At 42.5% G+C, this 22,327-nt stretch overlaps 1 protein-coding gene and 1 long non-coding RNA gene across 3 annotated transcripts; one reads left to right on the forward strand and one right to left on the reverse strand.

Annotated features, from left to right (window-relative positions):
• Positions 1–386: 386 nt before the first annotated feature.
• Positions 387–18,815, reverse strand: LOC128803562 (antigen WC1.1-like). Its single transcript, XM_053970653.1, has 16 exons — positions 18,746–18,815; positions 14,164–14,478; positions 12,331–12,639; positions 10,507–10,821; positions 9,393–9,704; positions 8,779–9,096; positions 7,781–8,095; positions 6,798–7,112; positions 5,985–6,047; positions 5,584–5,898; positions 5,358–5,393; positions 4,916–5,057; positions 4,514–4,612; positions 3,875–3,942; positions 2,647–2,799; positions 387–1,487 (listed from the first exon to the last, which is right to left on the reverse strand). Exons 1-16 carry the CDS (start codon positions 18,813–18,815, stop codon positions 1,390–1,392), a joined length of 3,243 nt encoding a protein of 1,080 aa, XP_053826628.1. The 3' UTR covers positions 387–1,389.
• Positions 8,843–12,945, forward strand: LOC128803589 (uncharacterized). 2 transcript variants are annotated; one of them, XR_008435763.1, is made up of 3 exons: positions 8,843–8,926; positions 12,278–12,400; positions 12,590–12,945. It is a non-coding gene; the product is annotated as an uncharacterized LOC128803589 (long non-coding RNA). The 2 variants fall into 2 exon arrangements; XR_008435764.1 differs by lacking the exon at positions 12,278–12,400 and having other exon boundaries at positions 8,847–8,926.
• Positions 18,816–22,327: the final 3,512 nt, after the last annotated feature.

The raw sequence follows: 22,327 nt of genomic DNA on the forward strand, positions 1-22,327 counted from the left end.
GTGTGACTTCAAAGAGTTGCAATAAGTCTCTGCCTCAGGCATCCTCTGGGGTCTGTGGGATCCTCTCTTCAGGCCACTGGAGCCTGTGAATGTGACTGCTGCTTTCCCAAGTGCTGGTCCAGGCAGTAGTGAGGCTGTGTGCCCCAGAGAAATAAATTTGTACACACAGAGGTGACTCCAACACAGCTGGCTACACAGACTGCAACAAGCACTGCTGCCTGTAACCCCACTCACAAACAACTTCCTTTTGTACCTGCTTTTTCAAAAGTTTAAAAGATAGATTTGTAATGAGTTCAGCTGTAGCCTGATTCTCTAGGATTTCATCCTGTATGCATCTGTTTTCATCCCTTAGAAGAGAAACTTTGCCTGATAGATCCCACAGTTAAGCCATTTTACATCTTTTATTAATCTTGTTTATTGTTAATACACTTTTAATCCAATTACTCCAATTATCCTAAAAATTTCCTTGTGCAGGTGCCATTCAGGTGCAGGAAGAATGCTATAAGAGTTTGGCTACAAATTTTAACACATTCCCAATATCAGTCCACTTAGTCACAATGAGGATTATATACCTCAGTCACTCAGCTCAACTGCATCATGCCTGTGACATCAGTTGTTGCCATCTATGAGTCTCCAGAGATTCCTTCTTCCTGGTCACTGCCTGGTACACCTGGAGAGAAGTTCTGTCCTGTGCAGATAGTTCTGACAGGGATAAATAGCTTGCTACACCTTTTTCTGGCATAGAATTTGTTGCCCCTGTTGGTTTCTGCTGCCTTTTACTATTCCTTGCAAAAACTTTCTACTTTCCCAGTTTTCCTGTTAGCCAGGAAAAGTAGATTGCATGATGCAGTTAAATCCCATGGATGTATGTGTTTCCCTCCTTCTGTGCCTCACAGCATGCCTGCAGCACACCTGTCAGATATTGTTGAGGTTACTGTGGAAGCAATCAGCAAGAATTCTTTTCTCAAAGACTTGGTCAAAACAGAATTTTGATGATTTTCTTGCAGTTCAGTCTCCATTCCAAATAATTCCCAGAAGCTACCCCCATATATCAGGGAGGAAAAGCATAAATTTGTGATCTTTGGACAGTTTCTAATAAGAAAATATCATAATTTTAAAATCAACTCAGAAAAAAAAAAGAAGGTATTTAAAAATAAAATCAAAAAGGCCCACTAAGTCTTAGCAACAAGAAATTATAAGAGAGATTTGAAAGATTTTCTTAACAGCCATGCTTATTTATCTTTCATGTATGTAATCTCTTTGGAAATAACCTAAACTTATGCAAACTAATCTTAAATGCAGGTTTTTCTGATTCTGCTAGTACAGGATTAGCATTTTATGAGCAGTGGTGTATTTCCAGAAGAAGTCAATACAGCTCAGAAGTCTCTATCAGTGCCCCAGCTCTTCAATGTCGTCATAGCCTGTATCTTCAAGAGCAGGGGATGAGGATCTCTCAGCCTCAGAGGTCCTGTTTCTGGGAATCCAGTCTGAAAACATGAAGGGAAGAACACTGAGATAGATAAATGCACATCCTGTAGGTATTACCTCTGTGTGGCTGTGAAGCTGCTGGTTGTCTCCTTCAGAAATTAGAACCTCAGATAGGAGTGACTGTGAAGGACCTGAGAAATGCTTATGTCACTCTGCCTTCTGCAGTGTGTATACATATCCAAGGATCAAGCTTTATACACAATGTTAAAAGGAATATATTCATGGGCTCAAAAAAAAAAATCTTTAATGTCTCTCTAGTTACTTTGAGTCCTGTATTTTGATTATTTTTTCACATCTTCAATAGGCCAGAAATATTTATCACTACCCCAAAGAGTAGTAGATCAGCTGTTCCACAGTTGTATTACATGCACTGATAAAGAAAAGTCTGTCTTAAATATTTGTTGTTAATTCACACTGAATTATATGGGCCTGACAAAATTTAGTGACAGGTTAAAAACTTAGCTGAATCCATTCTCCATGGATATAGAATGAGATCTAATAAGGACACTTAAGAGACTACAGATGAAGGGAGAAAGTCAATTGCATAATTTGAAAAATCCATGTCTAATGATATGTAGTAGTTTACAGAGCACAATTTGAAGCTGCATCAGACATTGAGTCCTCTCAAGACTGTCATGTCGTTGGAAAAAAGGGAAGTATCACACTAACATCCATAAACAGGATGATATGCTGTAAGAGCTGGTCCTTCTGCTCTACCTGACACTAGTAAGATCTCAGTACCATGCTGTAAAGAAATAATGTAAAGTTTTGGGTTTGAAGCAATTTTTGAAAGATATGGACCTACTGACATGGACTGAGTGGAGACACATCATGGGCAGAGTGTCATCCTCAAGACCTAAGTAAGAAGTTGACTAATTTAGGTTATGGTTGTGTAGAGAAACAAAATACAAAACATAACTGAGGATAGGTATGTGAACAAACTGTTATCAGTCTTCAAGTACTTAAAAGACTGTTACAAAGACGACTGCAACTCTCTGTCCCCATGGTCATTCCAATGACAAGTAACAATTTTAATTTGCAGCAGTGGAAACTTAGGTTGGGTCAGCCACAGGCAAGAATTTTATGGCTGTAAGGAAACCAGAGCAGAGGTATAGATTAGCTGGATGTAACAGAACAGCACTGTTCTTCTAGCCTCACCTGTCTGGGAATCCTTGTTTCTGTCACTTTCTTCAGGGATCCCAATGATTTCCTGTTCATTCTGCTCAGAAAGAGAAGCATCTCTAGGTCCAGGAGCTTCTGTTGCATCATCATAGCCATCTTCCAGGGTATTTTCAGGCAGTGGAGAGTCTTCTGGAACAGTACAGGTATTAACTTCCACTAGGGAAAGCAGTAGCTGATAATCTAGCAACACGGGACTGTAATACTGACATGTCTGTACTTAACTGGAATCCATCCCTCAGCAAGTATTAGTGTGCACAGTTTTATTGTATATACATATGCTTACCAATAATAAATGTATAAACAGAAAAGTAAATCAAAGCACTCCTGTTTCACTTTTTACCTAGAAATCAATATTCAATCTGAATAAGAGAAAGAGAAACTATTTAGAATAATTGTCTTCTCTATAAGCACTTCAAAACAAGTAAGGGAAAGCTTTTAATTTGTTTTTTAACTTAAAAAAAAGTCTTTAATATAAGAAAAGCAGTAGAAAATAAAGACATGGTGCAGCAGCAGGGTCTGGGATATGGGCAACTGAGGTCCAAAACTGCTTGTGCCTTTGGCAGTTATCTCTTGGACACCAGGCAATGGCTAACAGAGCATTTTGATCAGCTCTAGGAAAATTCAGTTCTTCTCCAAACACTTCCTCTCCCTCAACTATTTCAAATTATAAAAAAACCCAAAAAAACCCCCAAAAAAACCCAAACAAAAAACCCCAAATGTACCCCCCAGGCAAGCCCCACAGCTAGGAATCTGTATTTTCTTCAGATCACTTGGATTATGATCCCTTGATCAGCTCAAATTGTACACCAGTGTTCGTATTTGGAATATGCCTTTCCTCTGTTTTAATTCTCCCCGTTTGTCTCAGAAATGAAGCAACAGTTTACAAGCTATTACGATTGCAATGTCTGGGAGAAGCAGCTGTCACATTGTTGGATTCATGTGACTGGAGCCTGTGAAGTGTCTGCAGAACTACCAGCAAACATTTATTTTGAATGTCTCATATAGAAGAGAAAAGTAGCACTTGTATATGAGATTGTATGACACTCTTCCACCACAAGAGTTACACAGAAGATTTTGCATCACAAGGAAATATCACTAGGACATAAAATGAAAGTCTTAATCACTCATAATGCTTTGGATATTAAAAGTTACCCTGATTTGGGATCTTTTTCATTTTTTCTTCTCAAGCCCTTTCTCACATTACCTTGAGTTGCTCCAGGACCATTTTCTTCATCACTGTCTGGTCTATAAAACTGCTCCTTTGGTTTTGAGCTCTCTGAATAAGAATCTAGGCAAATGAGAAAGAGCATGATACCAGATTAAACTCTCCTTAAGTGCTAAAACTGCACCATGAGAAAAAGAGCAGGCTACATTAATAGCATCCAAGTCCAGCATGTTCTTTGACAGTCAGTATTACTTCTGCAAGGTTTACAATGGAATAACCAAGAATCCCTCAGGGGGCCCCATAACACCTCTCATAGATCATGTGGGAGGCAAGCCACAAAGGGAAAAAAGCAATCCACGGGAGGAAACCTACAGGGACCCAGCTGCTGTGAGGGAGATGTAATTATTCCCTTTTTTATTCCTGCTTTAAATAATTGCAGCAAAAGGCTTTTTTTGTTTGTTTGTTTGTTTGTTTAACCTATACTGATCTATGGTCTGTGGCTGCAGTGAGCACTGCACAAAACAAACTGTCCTGAGGAAAGAAATTGACAGAGTCCACTGGGCAGGAAACTCCTTTCCTCAAATCCAGGAATTTTAAATTTCCCAATAGATTTGGGAGCTGCAAAGTATCAGATTGGGATCAGAAAGGAGGAGCTTTCCCTTGAGAAAAGCAAGACACACACACAGACCTGAGAGGAAAGTCACACTCTGCTTTTCCCTCATCAGGTTATAATCGATCTCTTCATAGACAGCCTCAGAGAAGGGGTCATAGGATAGTCTGGAGCCTGAAAGTAAAAGGTAATGATCACTTTCACAGTCTCTGCTTATATTCAGGCTGGAGTCCTGAAAAGGAGAAGTGCCTTACAGGGGTCTACATGGCCTGGTTGGTCCTTAGAAAGGCACCAAGAGGTGCTGACTGAGGATAAGCACCTCTGGGCTCTTTCACTGCCAGAAAGTAAATGAAAAATCTCAGTGTGTCAACAGATTCAGTCCATCTCAGTCACCCATCCCCACTGCCTCCCCAGCCAGCTAAACATTTGGGGCCATGTAAAGGAGGCATTTTGTACCAGTCCTGAGAAACCCACCTCTCTGCTGTGCCCTGGCACGTCGGATCTGCCCAGCAAGAATGGCAAGGACCAGGCAGAGGAGGGTCCCCAGGATAATGCAGAGGATGACAGGCAGTGAAAGTCTCGTACTGCCTGTGGCAGGGCGGCGGGGACGATCTGAGTGGAAACGAAGAGGAAACAGGTAGAGAACCACGTGTCCCAAAGGGCTGCTCCTGTGCAGCCCCTTGCTGTGCCCCAGCTAGCAGGCTGAGGCAGGGCACCTGCTGCTCTGCTATGGGTCCTGCTCAAGCAGATAAAATTCAGCAGCTGGGGGTGGTGCCACTCAGTGTTCCTTTATAAAAGGTTGTGGGAAGTGCTTTCTGATGAGCTGAAATAAACTGCTGCTTTATCTGTTAAGTATTAGGGACATTAAATTGTCATTTGATGGGAGAAAGAAAAGAGAGAGAAAGAATTTACCTGCTCTCGTTGGTGATGCTGTTGTTTCTGTCACACCTGCAAAAGGAATGTGAGTCCAGATTAAGGAAGAGGCAATTGTGAAATATAAGGAGAACATCCTCATATAATTTGTGATGTTTTAGCAGTCAAAATTATAAAAGGGCTAGTCACTGGGAAGTACAGCTGACATAATGCTCCCCTACCCACCTCCTTCACAGACCTGTATAATAAAGGACCAATCACTAACCAGAGCAGTTCACAGCAGCATCTTCCTTATGATCACAGTTTTTGCCAAACAAAGGCTTGGCAGGACAGTCCCAAAGAGACAGTTCTGTTCCTTTACAGTGCACCTTCTCCAACCAGATGGGACCAGTTCCTTCCCCAAAGGCAGCCTCACTCAGAGCAGACACAGCAGATCCACAGCCCAGCTGCCTGCATACAACATTGGCATCTGCCACATCCCAGGCATCATCACAGATTGTTCCCCAGGAACCTTGGTGCCACATCTCCACTCTGCCTGAACATTCATCCTCTCCTCCGACGACTCGTAACTTCTCTCTGTCTGCAAAACACAGAAACCTTCTGCTTTACTGAAACAGCAGGAAGGTCTACAAGGACCAGTAAGGAAAAACAAAGAGGTGGAGGTACCTGAACAACTTGTGGAATTTGGACACTCAGCAAATGCAGCTGGAGATGTTGCTTCTTTTCTTCCTGCAGAATTTAAATAATGAAGTAAATAATTTAATTATTCTCTGAAAAAAAAATGAGGGAGTATAAAATACCTGAAAATTAACCATCAGGTTAATTATTTCCTGAAATATATGTATGGCCTCTTTAGTTCTTGGTGGATGGCTGTTTGGCTGTTGCTGTGAGTAATAATCTTCCTGATGGTTATGCTTTCCTTCTTCTCATGAGGCAGCTGCAATCCCTTTCAGGATATCTGAATGTCATGTAGAATTCATTTTAATTACATTAAATATATATATATGAATACAGACATTGATACCCGTAGGTGTGAAATACTGTCCTAAGAGCGGGCATTAGAAATGGACCTTTAGAACCAAACTGATTTGTACACTTGTCCATGGCTATGTGTATAGCCACACAGATATACCTCCTTACTTGCAGAAACATAGACGTGGCTCTGGACCTCTTGGGAAGTCTCATCCTAGCTCAGATCTCACAGACTGACTGTGTATCATACATTTTTGCATTAAAAAGTATGCAATGGCACCATCCTATTAGGGAATTCCTTAGGATTTCACTGGGACACAGCACTCTGATAATCTTGTAATTTTAATTTACTCATTTAGACAAAAAAAATGTTGCTGCTATTTTCATGAAACTAGAAATAATATACACCAGATAACAAGTGCACACAAAGTAATTACTTTGATGTCCATTTGTGCATGCATAGGTTAATGTACGTGTCTGGCCATATACAAATACATTTCTGATTACCAGTGCAAGTAATGTGGGTCTCTTCAGCTCGGTTATTGCACGACTGAGGATCCCAGGGGTCTGACTGACATTGCCAGAGCGAGCTGTGCTGCTCAGTGCACTCAATGTGGTCCAGCCACGTGGGCCCAGACCCTCTGCCGTATTGGAAGTCCGTTGCTATTCCTCCTCCGTCTCCGCAGCCCAGGTGTTTGCACATGGTTGCTGCGGTGCGCAGGGACATGCGATTGGAACAAACGCTTCCCCACGTCCCGTTGTAGAAAACTTCTACACGCCCAGCACAGTCATTGCCATTCACCAGCCTCAGAGCCAGGAAATCTGGAAGTGAAGGCATAAAAATGAAATTAGTGCCACAGACTTCTTGTGATGTTTCTTTCCTGCCTGTGTAATAACACTTTTCTTACAGTGCTAACTACCTGTATTGGTTCTACCTGTATTGTGGAGCATGGATGCTCCAGAGGCTGCACTCCTTTCAGGCTTTGTTCTTGCTCCAACATGGGCCCTAACAGGCCCTAACCCCCTTCAAGGGTCATCTGTGGTTTTTTCCACTTCTCTTTCATTTCTCCTCTCTCTTGCTGCTGCCATTCTGTCTTAAATATGCATAAGTAGACTCACTGTAAGCTACTTGAATGGTCTGATGCTGTAGTGCACAGTGGGCTGTTGCCATTGGTTTCAGAGCCAGCTGTAACTGACTGGAAGGAGCACACAGCCCCTTGCTGTGGAAATCTTTACAAACTCCTTAAATTTATCCCCCAAATATCCCACTACACCACAGTGTAGTGTGTGTGTATTTGTTTGTGTGTATAATATGGGCTTCTGTAGATCCTTTGCATCTTGGTAGGACCAAGAAGATGTGCTGACCAACCGTGCTTTGTCATCAAGACAAGAGGAGGCTGTCCAAGCAAGTCCCCACTATTCTTGACTTCCCTTTTATACAACCCTCCTGTTTGAACCCACAGGCTCAGAAAAGGGTTTTCCAAACACACCTGAGCACAGGACTCCAGCATCCTCTTTGTGTTGGCAGTTGTGCTGGCCCCACGCCCTAGAGGGACATGCCCAGAGATCAGATTCAGCCCCAGTGCAATTCACATCATCCAGCCAGATCTGCCCTGACCCTTCACCATAATGAGCAGAGACAAATGCCTCGATGGCATGCCCACATCCAAGCTGTTTGCAAACAACATTGGCATCTGATAGATCCCAGCTATCATCACAGATGGTGCCCCAGATGCCATGATGATAAAGCTCTACTCTCCCAGCGCAGCGGTTTGTTCCATTCACCAGCCTCATCTGTCTGCTGCCTGTAAGAAGAAAATCCAGCTGTCAACATGCAACTATAATGCACAGGTCAGCATAATGGCAATATTTTTAAAGCAATTTTAAGACATCATGTTCATGTTACATCCCAATTCTTCTGCTATGGTTGCTTGGGCAGAAGTCCTGTGAGGCTAAAACTGCATAAGGAAAAGGTCTACTCCTGCACCAGGTGAATGTTTGAATAATTCCAGTGAGATATTGCCAGCAAGAAGTGTATAATCATACCGCCTTATCTTAGAAAGCCAGACAACCTGTTTTCTGTCTATACTAATTTTGTTGGAGACAGATACTCTTCCTGTTACAGATGGGTTACAAAATCAGAGAAAAGTAGAAACAGTTGCAATATTCTGTAGAATAGCTGCAAGTATGTATAAATATAGAAATGTCACAAAATAAAAGCTATTTAATTCTCAAGTGGCAGTAAGAATGCTTGGCAATCATAGCCAAATTAGTGTTCTTATGGCTTCTGTGTTCTAATAGTTCTTTTTGACTCTGGAAGATAATTCTGTAAAAAATTCAGATGAAGAAAGTATTATATAAATTACACTTGCTTCCTTAATTATCAACAAGCTCAGACTCATTCCACCTTAAGATCTGTGACACCACAGCACAACGCGGGCTGGAGAAATCCTAGGAAACATTCTGTACCTTTCACACAGTGACTCACCTGAACAAATCACACCAACGTCTTCAGAAACTCCTGTTGGCACTGTTTGATAATCAGAGGTGTTGCAGAGCATCAGCTGAGTCTCGTTTCCAGTACACTGGACACTCCTTAGGCCAACAAGACCCATGCCTCGCTCAGACTTTGGAAGGTAATAGGCTTTCTCGGCAGTTCCACACTGGAGCTGTCTGCACACCACATGGGCATCCCTAATGTCCCAGTCATCATCCAGGACTCTGCTCCACACACCATGGAGGGAGATCTCAACTCGCCCACCACAGCGGCTCTCACCCCCCGAGAGTCTGAGTGATTCAGCAAGACCTGGGCTCAGAAGAGTTGGGAAATATATTGAGTGACATCTACTTATCTCACTGCAGTAGAAATAACTTGCAGGAAAGCTATGAAAGACAAATTTCTCTGCTGGCAAAATATTAATTCCCTCCACTGATTAAGGAGACTGCCCCTGTTAAGACTTTGTTTACTTTCATGCACACAAGGGCCTGCAAGGGGAAGCAAGAAAGGCTTCGTCACCTCAAAGACTAGATCCTATCAGTGAGATCACCAGCACTGCTTTGGTCTGAAGTTGCACCACCCATAAAAGGCCACTCCTGACTTACCTGAGCAAGTTACAGTGGCTATTTCATTGGCTGAACAGGTTGGATTGCCCAAAGTCACTTGAACACAATCCCATAGGCAGGACTCTGTCCCTTTACAGTGAAAAGCATCTCTCCATACAGGCCCATTTCCATCCACAAAACCATCTTCCATCTGGATTGATTTTGCATAGCCACAGTTCAGCTGATGGCAGAGGACACTGGCAGCCTGCAAATTCCAGTGGGAGTGGCAGAGTCTTCCCCATGTGTCTCCATGGCGAATCTCCACTATGCCAGAGCACGTAGTGCCATTCACCAGCCTGCCCCCTGGACATCCTGAATGTAAGAGAAAGGGAATATTGGAGTGTTACATTTGCTCAGGGGCAGGACCTGGAAGTGACTGGGAAACAGGAATGAGTTTTCCTTATCATTCAGTAGTAAAAAATACTTAACTGGGTCATATCATAACTAGAAACTTCCATACTCATAACTAGACTTCAGTCCAACCTATTTTACTGAGAAGAATAGCTAGAACTCAGGATTTGCAATTTTTAAAATCAGGGCACTAGGTTTTAGGGCTTTGGGTTAACCAATAGACCTTAATTTTTCAAACCAATATCACTGAGGGCCTACAGCTCTGCATCCTTCAACTGCTGGTCCAAGTCCTCACTTAAACCTGGACCAGGAATTCAGTCCCTGCCACAAGTACATGACAGGTGTAACTGTCTCCAGTCTTGCCTCATGCTATGCCTGGCTGTTCTCTCCAGCCAGACCCTACATCTCTTTGTTTGCTTCAGCTTGTCTGGGACTGCTCATAGACCTTATTACCAATACCTTCCTCTGTCCTCTGTGCAGATGCTTTGGATTGTGTCTTGGTGGCAAGGACTCTGCCTGTGCTGTGCTCAGCCTCTGTGCCCAGATCATCCTGGCTTGTGCAGCAGCCCTGCTCTTGCTGCTACCTGACACTAGGAGCATTTTAGAGAGAGCAGCCTTGTGGTATAGTTGAAGTGCAGCCTTGACTCCTGCTGCAGCAGTCAAAAGACAGAGCCTGACTCCACATATGCCCTCTGAATTTTGAGTCCATATTTTTCCTCAAGGAAATTTTTCAGTTCTCTTCATAGACCTTTCCACTGCTCACCTGAGCATACCACATGAGCCTCTTTTCCAGCAGGGCATTCATCCTGACCCAGAGCACGCACAAGACAGTCTTTCAGGAGTGAGCCATTCTTCTGGCACCTGAATGTGGCATTCCAGACAGATCCATTTCCTTCCCCACAGGACTGTCCACTTGGTATCAGCAGTGCAACTCCACAGTCTAGCTGCTGGCAGAGGATGTTGGCAGCTGGTAAATCCCACAGGTAGTCACACAGGGTTCCCCATGTGCCTCCGTGAAGAAGCTCTACTCTCCCTGAACATGTGGTATTGCCATTTGCCAGCCTGTACCCACCGTAGCCTGAAGAAAGAATAAAGGAACTTAGCAGTTACTTTTGGGTTTTTGTGCTACTGCACTGAAAACTGTAAGAGAGCTCTCTCTATCTGCCAGAAACTAGCACTCACACATCTCAGGTTACTGGAAAGCATCTTAGAACAGGATACCAGCTCTGAAAAAAAGTCACTATTGTCCATGTTGTAGCCTGCACTATATGACTAAAAGAATTTGAGTCTTTAAGTTCAGTGTCTCCTCTTTGCTCTGCTCTCTCCTCCCCTCACAATACTGCTGCTACCTTACAACATCTTCTCTTGCAGAGGCAGTTTCAGCACTGCCTCGCATGTGAGGAACTCAGGGTAGGAGCAACTGCTATCACTCTCTCTCCCAGTAGCTGGCCATGTTACATTTCCTGGTAAACAGAAACTGCAGTGGGGAATTCTCAGCTTTCATCCATGCCCCAGAGCAAGGCTCTGAACACCACAGGCCATAACCATCAGTATATTGACAATAAATTAAGGATGGCATGGATGGCACTGTGGTGTCCTACTGCCAGCCCCATGCAGTCCTTCTGTCTTCTCACATTGTTACCTTCTACCCTTACCTTGTCCTTGCATTGTACCCCTGATGAGCCCAGGGTTTCAGCTCTGAGCTAAGACTCTTGCAAGGTAGAGGCAGGAGCCAAGGCCTGCTAGATGCCTTAACTGAGGTGTTTGGCTGCCACTGGTCACAGTGTCCAAAGCAGTCTTGAAACAGACTGCTTTGAAAGAAGCCCTGTGGACGGGAAACGGACATGAGCTCCAGCCCTGTTCCAGGCTTGTTTTGTGTCAGACTGTTGCCAGCAGCTCTGCCCCAGGTTTAGTTTGCCCCTTTAGAACTGTGGCCTCAGGAAAAAAGTTGTGTTTATTAGGCCTAATCTTCACTTTTTCAAGTGTGTGGCAATACACAGCTGTATTCAGAGCCCCCTGCAGCCATGACTGTGTGAAGTTCTTAAGGGTTACCTTCCAGTCTCAATGAAAGTCATCTAGGCCTCTGGCAATTTTTTTTATTTTTAATAACTTGCATTTGTAACTTGTGCCTCCTTCAGCCTTTTGGAGATGTGGTACCTCTTCCAGTTCTGTAATTAACTGAAGTGGCAGGGATTAACATACACACTGGCACCACAGGAAATAAATTAATGTCTCAATATTCCTGCTTTTCTGCTCTGGCCATTTTTCCTTTTATTTATAAGAGAAGGATGTGTAGAACATTCTTAGGACCATTGAGTGCATATTTCTAATAGCATAAAAGAAATAACAGCCCTTTTGAGATCTCTGTGTGGTAGCGATTAGAACAGCCCATGTTAGATGCAGAGTTTCGGTAGAGTGAATGAGGCATTGTGGAACTACTCTGTTATTTTCTGGTCCCTCTTGAATGGCTCAAAGCATTCAAGGATCCTGAGGACCACAGAAGTGTACAGATGCTCTGAACTGTGGGTTAACAGGAAGAAGACATATAGGACACTGGTGAATAATGTCCATCAGTCCAAAGTCTCACCTGAACACACAACAGTGGCATCATGAGAGCACGTGTTAGTATGGTGTATATTCCTGGGACAGTCTGCAAGGTGAGTCTCATTCCCTACACAGTTAAACTCTTCCTGCCAGATCAGCTCATGTCTGTCTCCAAAGTGAGTTCCTCTCAAGGTATCCACAGCCTGGCCACACTCTAACTCATTACATATAACAGAGGCAGTTTTGAAATCAATGTGTGAGAAACAGACAGTGGCCCAAGTTTCTTCTTTCTTTACTTTCAGATGTCCTGAGCAGGCAGTGTCCCCTCCAGTCAGACGCAGATCAGAGAAGCCTGGAAAAAACCCAAAAAACAAGAAATCCAGCATCAAGGGTTGGTTGCACTGACATATTTTTATAAATCTTGTACCTTAATAGGCAAGACACATTTCACTTCTCTGAGGACCACTGATACTTTTGAAATGTGACTGGGGTAATTCCTGTATAACACTGATAAAGAACAAAATGGTGTATGAGATTGCTTATTTCTCAGTATGTGAAAATATGAAATCCTTGGGAAAGAAGGAAGGAAGCTTTGAACATCTGCCAATGACTGAGAAGTAGCAATTCCCAAATACATAAACAGACAAATAGTAATTTACTAGTGTGTGTCCTTGAGACTTCTTTATTTCAATGAATAGGAAGCTGAAGCACCCCAGGAAGAGGAAACAGGAAATGCTGCACCCAGTTTCAGAAATTGCTAAAATTGCTAAAAAGTCTGGAGATCTACAGGCTGACCAGCCTCACTTTGGTACTCGAAAAAATTATGTAGTGGGACTTGCAGAAACTCATTTGTGGGCACAAGGAGATAAATGGGAAGAGTCAGCATGGTTTTATCAAGCATGTATCATGCCTGTGGGACTGTAATGCTTTTTCTGATTAAAATGGATTTATGGCTGAGGGGACAGCAGCACATGTCATTTACCTCACATTTAGCACTGCCATTAACACTATCTTGCACAATATTCTTATGTCCAACAACTAGGATGTTACTGTCTGGATGGAAGGACAACATGGTTAAGCAGCTGATTGAATGGTCAGCTCAGTCATTAGTGAGCTGCACTCTACCTGAAGACTGTCAGCAAGTGGAATATCACTTGTTGGGTCTTTCCAGAGGCCTGTTCTGCTCAGTGTCTTATCTTCTTGGAGGTAGTGATGGAGTACACTCTTATGATTTTGGAGGGGTGGGGAGATCACCACAATGGCAGAGCTGCCATTCAGGGAGATCCAGACAGACTAGACTAGTGGGCTGACAGGAACCTTACAAAAATCAAAAAACAACAAATGTAAAGTCCTGAAGCTGGGAAGGAAAAACTTCTTGCAGTGGTTCTTTTTCCAAAGAGTAAAACCATGCACATTTTGGATAGGAAGCAGCCAAACAGATATTGGTCTTTTTTTGCCATTGCAGACTGTCCTGTCTTAGCCTACCTGAAGATCTGGAGAAGAATGTCAGTTATATGACATAACATTGCATTTTCTTGTTTCTCTACCTACACCTGCTTTTTCAACCCCCATTCCTGGTCAAAGACAAGTTCAGTACTGCTCTCCTGTTACCTGGGAGAGCTGTGGTAGAAACAAATAGTGGTGTTTTTTTTTGTTTTTTTTTTTTTTTTTTTTTTTTTCTTGTTCTATGTAATTTAATATGCTCATATGATGTCATTGCTGTGCCCAGGCTTGCACTCATAGTCAGCAGAAGACTAAATGCTAGAGCAACTTGCTTTGGATGAGTAGAGGGAGTACTTGGCTTTATCCAACTAGGACAAAGTTTGATCCCAGGCTCATATTTTTTTCTATTATACAAGGCTGAATCACTTCTTACCTGAGCAGATCACTCCAGTATCAAAGTAATGAGGGCAGGTAAAAACACCCCATCCTGTGTGTGAGCAGTTCCAGAGAGCAGATTCGTCACCACGGCAATCAACTCGGTACAACCACGTTGGTCCAGTTCCTTGTCCAAAATGAGCTCGACTTAGGGCCTTAACAGCAAATCCACACTGCAGTTGCTTACAGACAACCTCAGCATCCTTTATGGTCCAGTCGCCATCACACACGGTTCCCCACTGCTCCTCATGTTTTACTTCCACTCTCCCAGAGCAGGGGCCAGTTCCATTTGACAGCCTCAGTTCATCAGTGCCTTCAGACAGAGCAAGGATATGGAAAGGACAGAGCTTAATCATGATAGTCTATTGCAGATGTTAATGAGATCATTACTGCTCTTAATTTACTCTTACATCAGACTTATTTGGTTCACCTTTCTAAATAGCCCAACTTAAAAGAGCGTTTTTTTTTTTTTTTTTTTTTTGCAAGGAGTTATGTCAATATTTACAAGTTTGAGCTAACTGCACTGCTAAAATGTAAATTATTCCTAATGACAGGCAAACTTTCTCTTTCACTGAGTTATCAGGGCTGGGAAATGCCAAGTAATGTCCCTGCTTTGTGATTCACAAAGCCTGCCACAATAAACACTGGCAACTGGAGTGGGTGAGGGGACTGCCTGTTAGTGTGTGATTGCTACAGTAGATCACGCTTCATTATCCTGTGAGTTAATTGGCCTGAAAGCCAACTTCGTGTGTCTTTGGGAGTGAGGTAGCTGGAGGAGTTGGCTACCAGAGGGATCAGAGGGGCCAGGCCACCTACTGGAGAGGTGATAAGGTCAGGGGGTCTACTTGAAGACTCAGGTCAAAGTTGGCTTTCTGGGCTGCAAGGGTACATTGCTGGATCACATCCAGTTTGTCCCCAGCAGTATCCCCAAGTCCTTCTCCATGGGGCTGCTCTCAAGCCATGCATCCTCCAGTCTGTGCTGATCCTGATGGCTGTCCTAAGCACCATGCATTTGGCCTTGTTGAACTTCATGGGGTGAGGTTCATTTTTCAAGCCTGTCAACATTCCTCTGGATAGCATTCCTTCCCTCGATGTCTGCGCCACTGAGCTTGGTGTCCTCTGGAAACTTGCCCAGGGTGAACTCAATCCCACTACCAATATCAATAGTAAGGATTTTGAACAGTTCCCATCCCCTGAGGGACACCACTTGTTACTGATCTCTGTTTGGACATTGAGCCATTGACTGTAACTCTTTGGATGCATCCATCCAGCCGATTTCTTATCCATTGAATAGTCCATCCAACAAACTGACATATGTCCAATTTAATGACAAGGCTGTTGTGTGGGACCACATCAAAGGCCTTAGAGAAGTTAAGATAGATAATTGTAAGGCCACTTGCTGTTTATGTTTGTGTAAAATGTGTCACATATCACATGTTTCCATCTGTGTGGGCAGCCAGGTACAGCTGTGGTGTGTGCGGGTATGTATTTGTATGTGGGTATTACATATGTGTGACTGTTTGGACTAAAAGCCCCACTACCAGCTGGATCAAAGGCACTGCTGTTTGAAGCATGAAAGAGGATACTTATGAAATGGGTAGAAGATCAAATAGTAGAAAACTACATGCAGGACTCTTGTATTCCCAGGTTAAGGACAGACTACAAGCTAAACATGCAAAGGAAACAGGAAGAAGTTGGCCACTACGTCTGACTTTTGTCTTCCGTTTGATCAGATTTGCATTTCAGCATGTTATGGAACAGATAAATCCCTGAAGAGGGCTGGCAACTTCTGTTGGGCCTGGGGGATTACTTGGATTGACGACATAGCTAAAGGAGGTTTACAGGACAGTCGCATAAGAAACCTAATAACTTTGGTCACAAGTTTTTACTGTTTCAAGACCTGACACACCATGGAATATTAAAACAAACATTTATAGAACAGGTTTGATCCAATTGTCAATATCCATTTAAGCACAGACCTGGACCTTCTCTCACTGCCTGTGCTATGTGGGAGGTGCATCTGTGTTCCACGCTGGCACAGCCATGCCTGGCCACGGACCCTGTTGATCTGCACTCATAGTCATAGGGACCAGGTGCCAAGAGAAACCTGTAGTACTCATCCAGACCCAGCACTGGGCACTGATGTAGATGGAAAGCAGTGCAGCTGTGCAAATCTTGCAAACAGCCCAGGAAGATCATCTCCTATCAATGATGGCTTTTGATAAGCAACAAAAGATAATTTGCATTAAGAGCCTTGGGTTTTCCCATAAGATTTTTTAAAAACAATCCTTTATGTAAAATATCACCTTCCCCTCTTCCTCAAAAGAGAGAGGGGTTTCTACATATCATACATCTTGCTGTGACATGAGATTATTTAATTTTTCTTTGCATTTGGAAACAAATATAATTCTTCTCTTTAGTCACTGCAAGTGTGTCAGTCTTAACCCAAGAGCTGGTGCTAATGCATCCATTTCTTTCCAAAACTAACCATTGCTTCATTTCTTATTGCAGAGTAAAAAGCTAGCAGTAGCCAATTGGAAGGCAATTTTGCCTCCATCTTCATGTGGTCTGTAACTGCTTCATCACACACAATGTGGCTTTGACACATCATCACCTCTCATACACAGGCAAAGGCTTTACCTCTTTGCTAACACTGCTGGATTTCCTCACAATTTCTTGCCTTTCATTTAAATTTGGAAACAAACAAAAAAAAAATAAAAAGGTGGTTATTCAAGTGACTGACAATTGGTAACTTCCAAAACCCATTTTTTTCTGCAAAATACCCTCTCTCTTCAAGTCTCCTGAGTAAGAAAGTCATATTCATAGTACAATCCTCAGGTAACTAGAAAACCACTTTGTGCTTGCAACATGTTGTCTCGGGGGGGCATCATCTTTCTGTAATAAGTCTTGTAAGTCTCTAGAGAGATATTCGGGAGAACAACACCCAGAGTATTTGAAGAACACAGTCCAAAAAAAAAGAGTTTCCTCAGCTATAATATTTATACATTTAAAAGGGTAGTGGATTCTAAGAAAAGTTGAATTTCTAATACATTTTTAAACAAACCAGATAACCAATTTCTATTAGCCATATCCAGGAATAAAGCAAACAGCTCTTCACTCAACTGTATGACCTCTGTGCACTTGAATTTTTAAATAATTGTACATCTATTGTTTTCAACATGTAACAGCATGCAAGACTGGATGCAGAGGTAGGCATAACCCAATTGACAGATTTAAATATTTCCTAATAAAAGCTATCATTTGCTGTAATCACCCTTCTGTGAATTTTTAATGATTCGTACAGGTACAATTTTGTATTTCCTCACATTCCACAGCACATCCCACAAGTACCTTCATTGAATTCAGTGGTTTGGTGTTCTGCTTGGCTGAGAAGACATGAGATTTTTGCTTGCCCCAGCTGTAAACCCAGTTCTTCTTGTAGGCAAAGATGAGGGTGCACCATGCATTCCTGTCCCCAGGCTCTAAGAGGAGGTTTCCAGCCCAGGCCGGCTCCGTCAGGGACAGATTTCTAGCTCACTCACGGAGAGTTATGACTCCTGCACTGCTCTGCACAGTGCTCTGTGCCTGGGTGACATCAGAACTCCCATAGCAGCATGGAGAGTGCAAGTGCTGCCAGATCAGAGATGAGGGTGGTAGGGTGCTGATGATGGTGTCATTGTAAAGCTACTCTTGTCTGCATCTTCCAGTGAGTCTGTTCCTGTTCCCTGATGTTAACAAGGAGTTGGCAGAAAAGTCACTCTCATTTCTGCTCAGTTGACACTAAACAACTGCTCAGTTGACACTAAAATGTCATTACAAAGGTGTCTAAATAAAAAACATTTCATATTATGAAAATGTAAGTCAAGAGTGCCTCCTGTTCCCTGCCATGTGAACTCTGACTGCATCCACACAATTGGTGAGAACCTTCAAGACTAGGGCCATGCTATAGCAAAATATCAACCCTGAAGTCTTGTTCTCATCATATGGGGATGTGACCACCACCACAATGCCTTAATGTCATCTCTATGTGTAGAGAGAAAAAAATGAAGTTTCCCAAATCTGTCTCTCATCACCAGCATCAAGCATGTACACATATCTCCAGAAGTGCAGAGAGACAAATAGTGAAAAGCTTCAGATATACAGGAACAACTGAGGAGATATAGTGTTACCCAAACTCCACTGGACTTGTAGGGTAGAGCTACATCATTTTAACTGGTGTTGACAAAGACCTGGAATCATTAATTGCCTCTACAAAGAGTTCAACAGGAGAGATAAGACAGTAATAAGAATATCCAGCTGGTTTTTAGTACAGCTAAACTGTTTACAAAATTTGGACTTGAATTCTTATGAGAATGGCCAGTCACTGATATCTGAGTAAAATACCAAACTTTTAGAAAAGGCTTACCCTTCCTTATCTCAGGATTACCAAGGAGATTGATTCAAAGACAGAACACTCAATATTTAAACACCATTTTGTCACTTTGCTTTAGAGGTTGGTAGAAGAACACCCTATTTCTATTAAATTTGCATACTTTTTTTTTTTATCTCACTGCCTTATGCAAAATAAAGTATGTACTTACCCAGGGAGACCTGAATGGAGAGGAGAATCAACCACAGCATTGGAGCAGAAAGAAGTCCTTTTATTGCCATCCTGACCACAGATGGATGAAACTTCACTCTCCAGGCACAGCCTAGCTAAAACTCTGGCTGGGCATTCCAGTATCTCACAAATTACTACAAAGGAGGAAATATATAGATTCACGTGCTAGCATGAGCTACCTGAAGGAACCAATAGAAATATTGTTCACCTTTTTAGACATTATCAGCAGATTAATCTCCAATCTGAAGGAGGCAAAACCTCCAATAAAATTCAAAAAGTGTACTTTTGACCTTATATGAAGGATGATTGTGTATCTGATGTCATCATCGGAATTGTCTTACTGTGGGACTAACACTGGTGGCACAGGCAGAGCACTGTGCAAAGTGGTTATTTCTCACCTGAAAAAGGATTATGAAAGTGCAGAACGCTGGTCATTTATGAATCACTTCAGAAGAAAAGAAGGCAAAGAAAATTCCTTTAATTTGTAGCTTACCTGTCATATTGGAAGAAATTGTACTCCAATCAACAGAAATGGTGTTTATCGCTAGAAGTGGTTTGGTGAGTAAAAAATGTTACCCTCTCTGTCTTTGGGGTAGGCTTAAGGCTTCCATATTTGGTCATAACTTTTTGGGCAGAAGGTCTTAAAAAGATCTTCCTTAGGATTTGAATTACAGGCTTTCCTGTTTCCTCTGCTGAGTTTCTTTTTGTTTCAGGTGACCACTGCTGGTAGTTCTACACCCCTCTCATTCACTCTAGAATGGCAACTTTAGGGAAATAAAAGATGCTATTAATTAAACAGTGGCTACTTGACTCATTCTGACAACTGGAACAAGTTGCAGAATGCTGTTTGCAGCAATCTAAACACACATTTCCCTTTATGACACTGACAGCATCCTCCTTTTGTCTGATGGTATCTATCTGCCCTTTATCCAAAATCCCGAGTTCAGTAACATCCATGCTGTTGGGTCCTTAGAGCACCAATCTTTGCACCTCTTCCCCTTCTCATTGGGCTTTGCTTGTTCAAGTTCTGTGTAACTTTGCAACAGGATAGCCTTGGGTCAGACTGATGCAGAAATAAATGAGAGGAAGAGCAGAGGCTGGCTGGAAGATGAGACTGGCTAGAGGCTGCCTGTTCTTTGCTCAGGACCTCAGACACTTGCCTGTGGTCTCTGCTAAAGCTACAGGGCAGCCAGGCTGGGGTCTGGCCATGAACTTTGCTGGTACCTGGCTCTGATCTGCTGACTTGACTTTATGGCTTGATCTTGGTTTTTTCTGGATTGCCTACACTGCTGGCTTAACCTTGCTGCTGTTGCTGACCTATTCTGAAGGTTTCTTGTTTAGGTACTATGGTATTGCAACTCTTGTGAGGACCTTGCTTCATGCCTAATTTGCTGTCAGCTTCAGTTCCTGGCTGTTCTGTCCTGTTTCTGCTACCTGATACAGATGTCTGAAAACCAGAAAGTTACTGCCACTCCATTGGAAATGTGGTTGGGGTGGGGAAAATCCCACTACAGATGTGCTAATGAGAGATAGGTAAGGCATCCCATTATCATGTCGCTTCCTATAGTGAGGTTCAGTGGTTTCACTTAGCACTATTCTTTGCTGATAGGTGTCCACCAACTGAATTCTCACTGACATTTTAAACCCACTCCAGGAAGCCTTAGAGTACGATCTGTTTCTCAGCATACAGGCCCTTGATGACCAGAGCCTCTTTTATGGGCATGGTGTCCATGTAGCCAGGTATGTGCCAGTGCCCATGGATGTTAGAACAGACAGCATGAAAGAAAGCTACCTCGCATTGTGTTAAAGGACGCTCAGGTGAGATATTGGGAAAAAATTCTTCACTGACAGGATTGTCAAACACTGGGACAGACTCCCCAGGAAAGTGGTTGAGTTGCCATTCACAGATTTATTTCAAAGATATGTAGATGAGGCACTTAGGGATGCAGGTCCTTAGGTTTAGTGCTAGGTTAATGGTTGGACTTGACATTAATATATTTTCTGACTAAAATGGTGCTATGATTCTGGAAAAATCAGGCAGGAAACAACAGAATAACTCTGAGATATTTTGCTTAAGAAACTGAACACAGTACTTTGCTGACCAAAATGATGTGCTAGAGTTGGATATACAGAGAATATCTTCAGGGATGATCAGAGGAATACAAAGTCCATTTTACAGTCAAAGGGTAATGAAGAGCCTTCAAAAAGTTGTCAGCCTAGAAAACAAACTTTTACTTCTAAGTATTTTGAGATGGGTTAACACTAACTAGAACATGGACTATATAATGTAAAGAAAATAAAGTATATCACAAGGGAGTTTCTAACAACAAGAAAAATAAGGCCCTGGAATTAGGTCTGAGTAAAAATGGTGACAGAAAACTTCTGCAGTGATGACCAAGGTCATAATTACTGAAAGGAGCTATTGGGCGTGTTTCATTCCGTTAACACAAGTGTCGATTTGGGGACTCCAATGGTCCCCTTAAATCCCTTCTCCATTGTTCAGGAATTACCACAACAGACCCTCTAGATAAATAATCCTTTTGCTACAAATACAAGAGAAGATTGCTGTAGAGCAGACAGAAAGGCCTTACTCCATAGTGACCATATAGCATTTTAATCTGGTACTTGACAACCAACTCTGCCCTGAGGATATGCAACATCTCAGACTATGATTGACACAGTGCAAAGTAAGTAGGTCAGTGAAGGGACAATGAGCAGGATTAGTGGAATACTTATTGGTTAGTGAGGTACAGATGGGGCTCAGGTAGGCAACCATTAATGAGCCTGTAGTAGTCCTAGAGAGTCAAGCAAGGATGTGATGGTTTCATGAGTAAATTTGCAAATTTTCCTGGTTGATATTCAAGTCAGGAGAGAAAAAGATCACAATTAATGTCTATTAGATCACTTCTTACTAGTTAGGCTATTAGTAGAATCATGCTGTTATTATTAATAGTGGATAACAATTCACACATTATGCCCAGTTATTGTCTCACACTGAGACACTCACTGATTGTTACCTCATATCCTGATGTGCTTGTGGCCTTGAGAGACTTGAGAATCTTGATGTTCTGAGTTTTTCTGTTCTTGTGAATCTGCAGGATTGAGAGTCTCCCGACCCTATGTATTCTTAGGAGAGTTTCACTTGTCTCTCAGCACCTACCCATTCTTTCTTTGATCTGTTTTCTGGTATCACAGGTACAGGCCCTGCTCTTTCATGCAGATTCAGCCCATGTGGGCTTTAATGACAGAAATGCAGAGCCAAAGTTGATCCAAAAGCCATCATGCATCCCACGGGACACTGTCCTGTCCCATTATTTCAGCTTGCAGCAGTAATCTTCACCTCCAATCCCTCTGAACACAGTTCTTTTGTACCTGTGGGAAATTTATACCTTTACTGCTGCACATTATAAATAGAGTTTCAAAGTACATCACTCACTGCAAGATAACTAAGAGACAAACCACACTTGCCTAATTGTTTCAATTCAGAGTGTGAACTCTTTTGTACAGAAGGCTGTACACATTTCTGAAGGCTTCCTCTGGGTCTTACGACTGTCAGTCCCAT

Source organism: Vidua macroura, chromosome 2 (assembly GCF_024509145.1).
Source record: "Vidua macroura isolate BioBank_ID:100142 chromosome 2, ASM2450914v1, whole genome shotgun sequence".
Lineage (NCBI taxonomy): Eukaryota > Metazoa > Chordata > Aves > Passeriformes > Viduidae > Vidua > Vidua macroura.

Bases quoted from the DNA above. Each gene is read 5' to 3' on its own strand.
- LOC128803562 (XM_053970653.1), bottom strand. From the start codon at position 18,815: ATGGCAATAAAAGGACTTCTTTCTGCTCCAATGCTGTGGTTGATTCTC. The intron at 3,943-4,513 runs GTGTCTTGCTTT...TTATTCAGAGAG, and splicing joins TTCCTCTCAGGTCTGTGTGT to CTCAAAACCAAAGGAGCAGT. The intron at 1,488-2,646 runs GTGAGGCTAGAA...TCATGTTTTCAG, and splicing joins AAACAAGGATTCCCAGACAG to ACTGGATTCCCAGAAACAGG.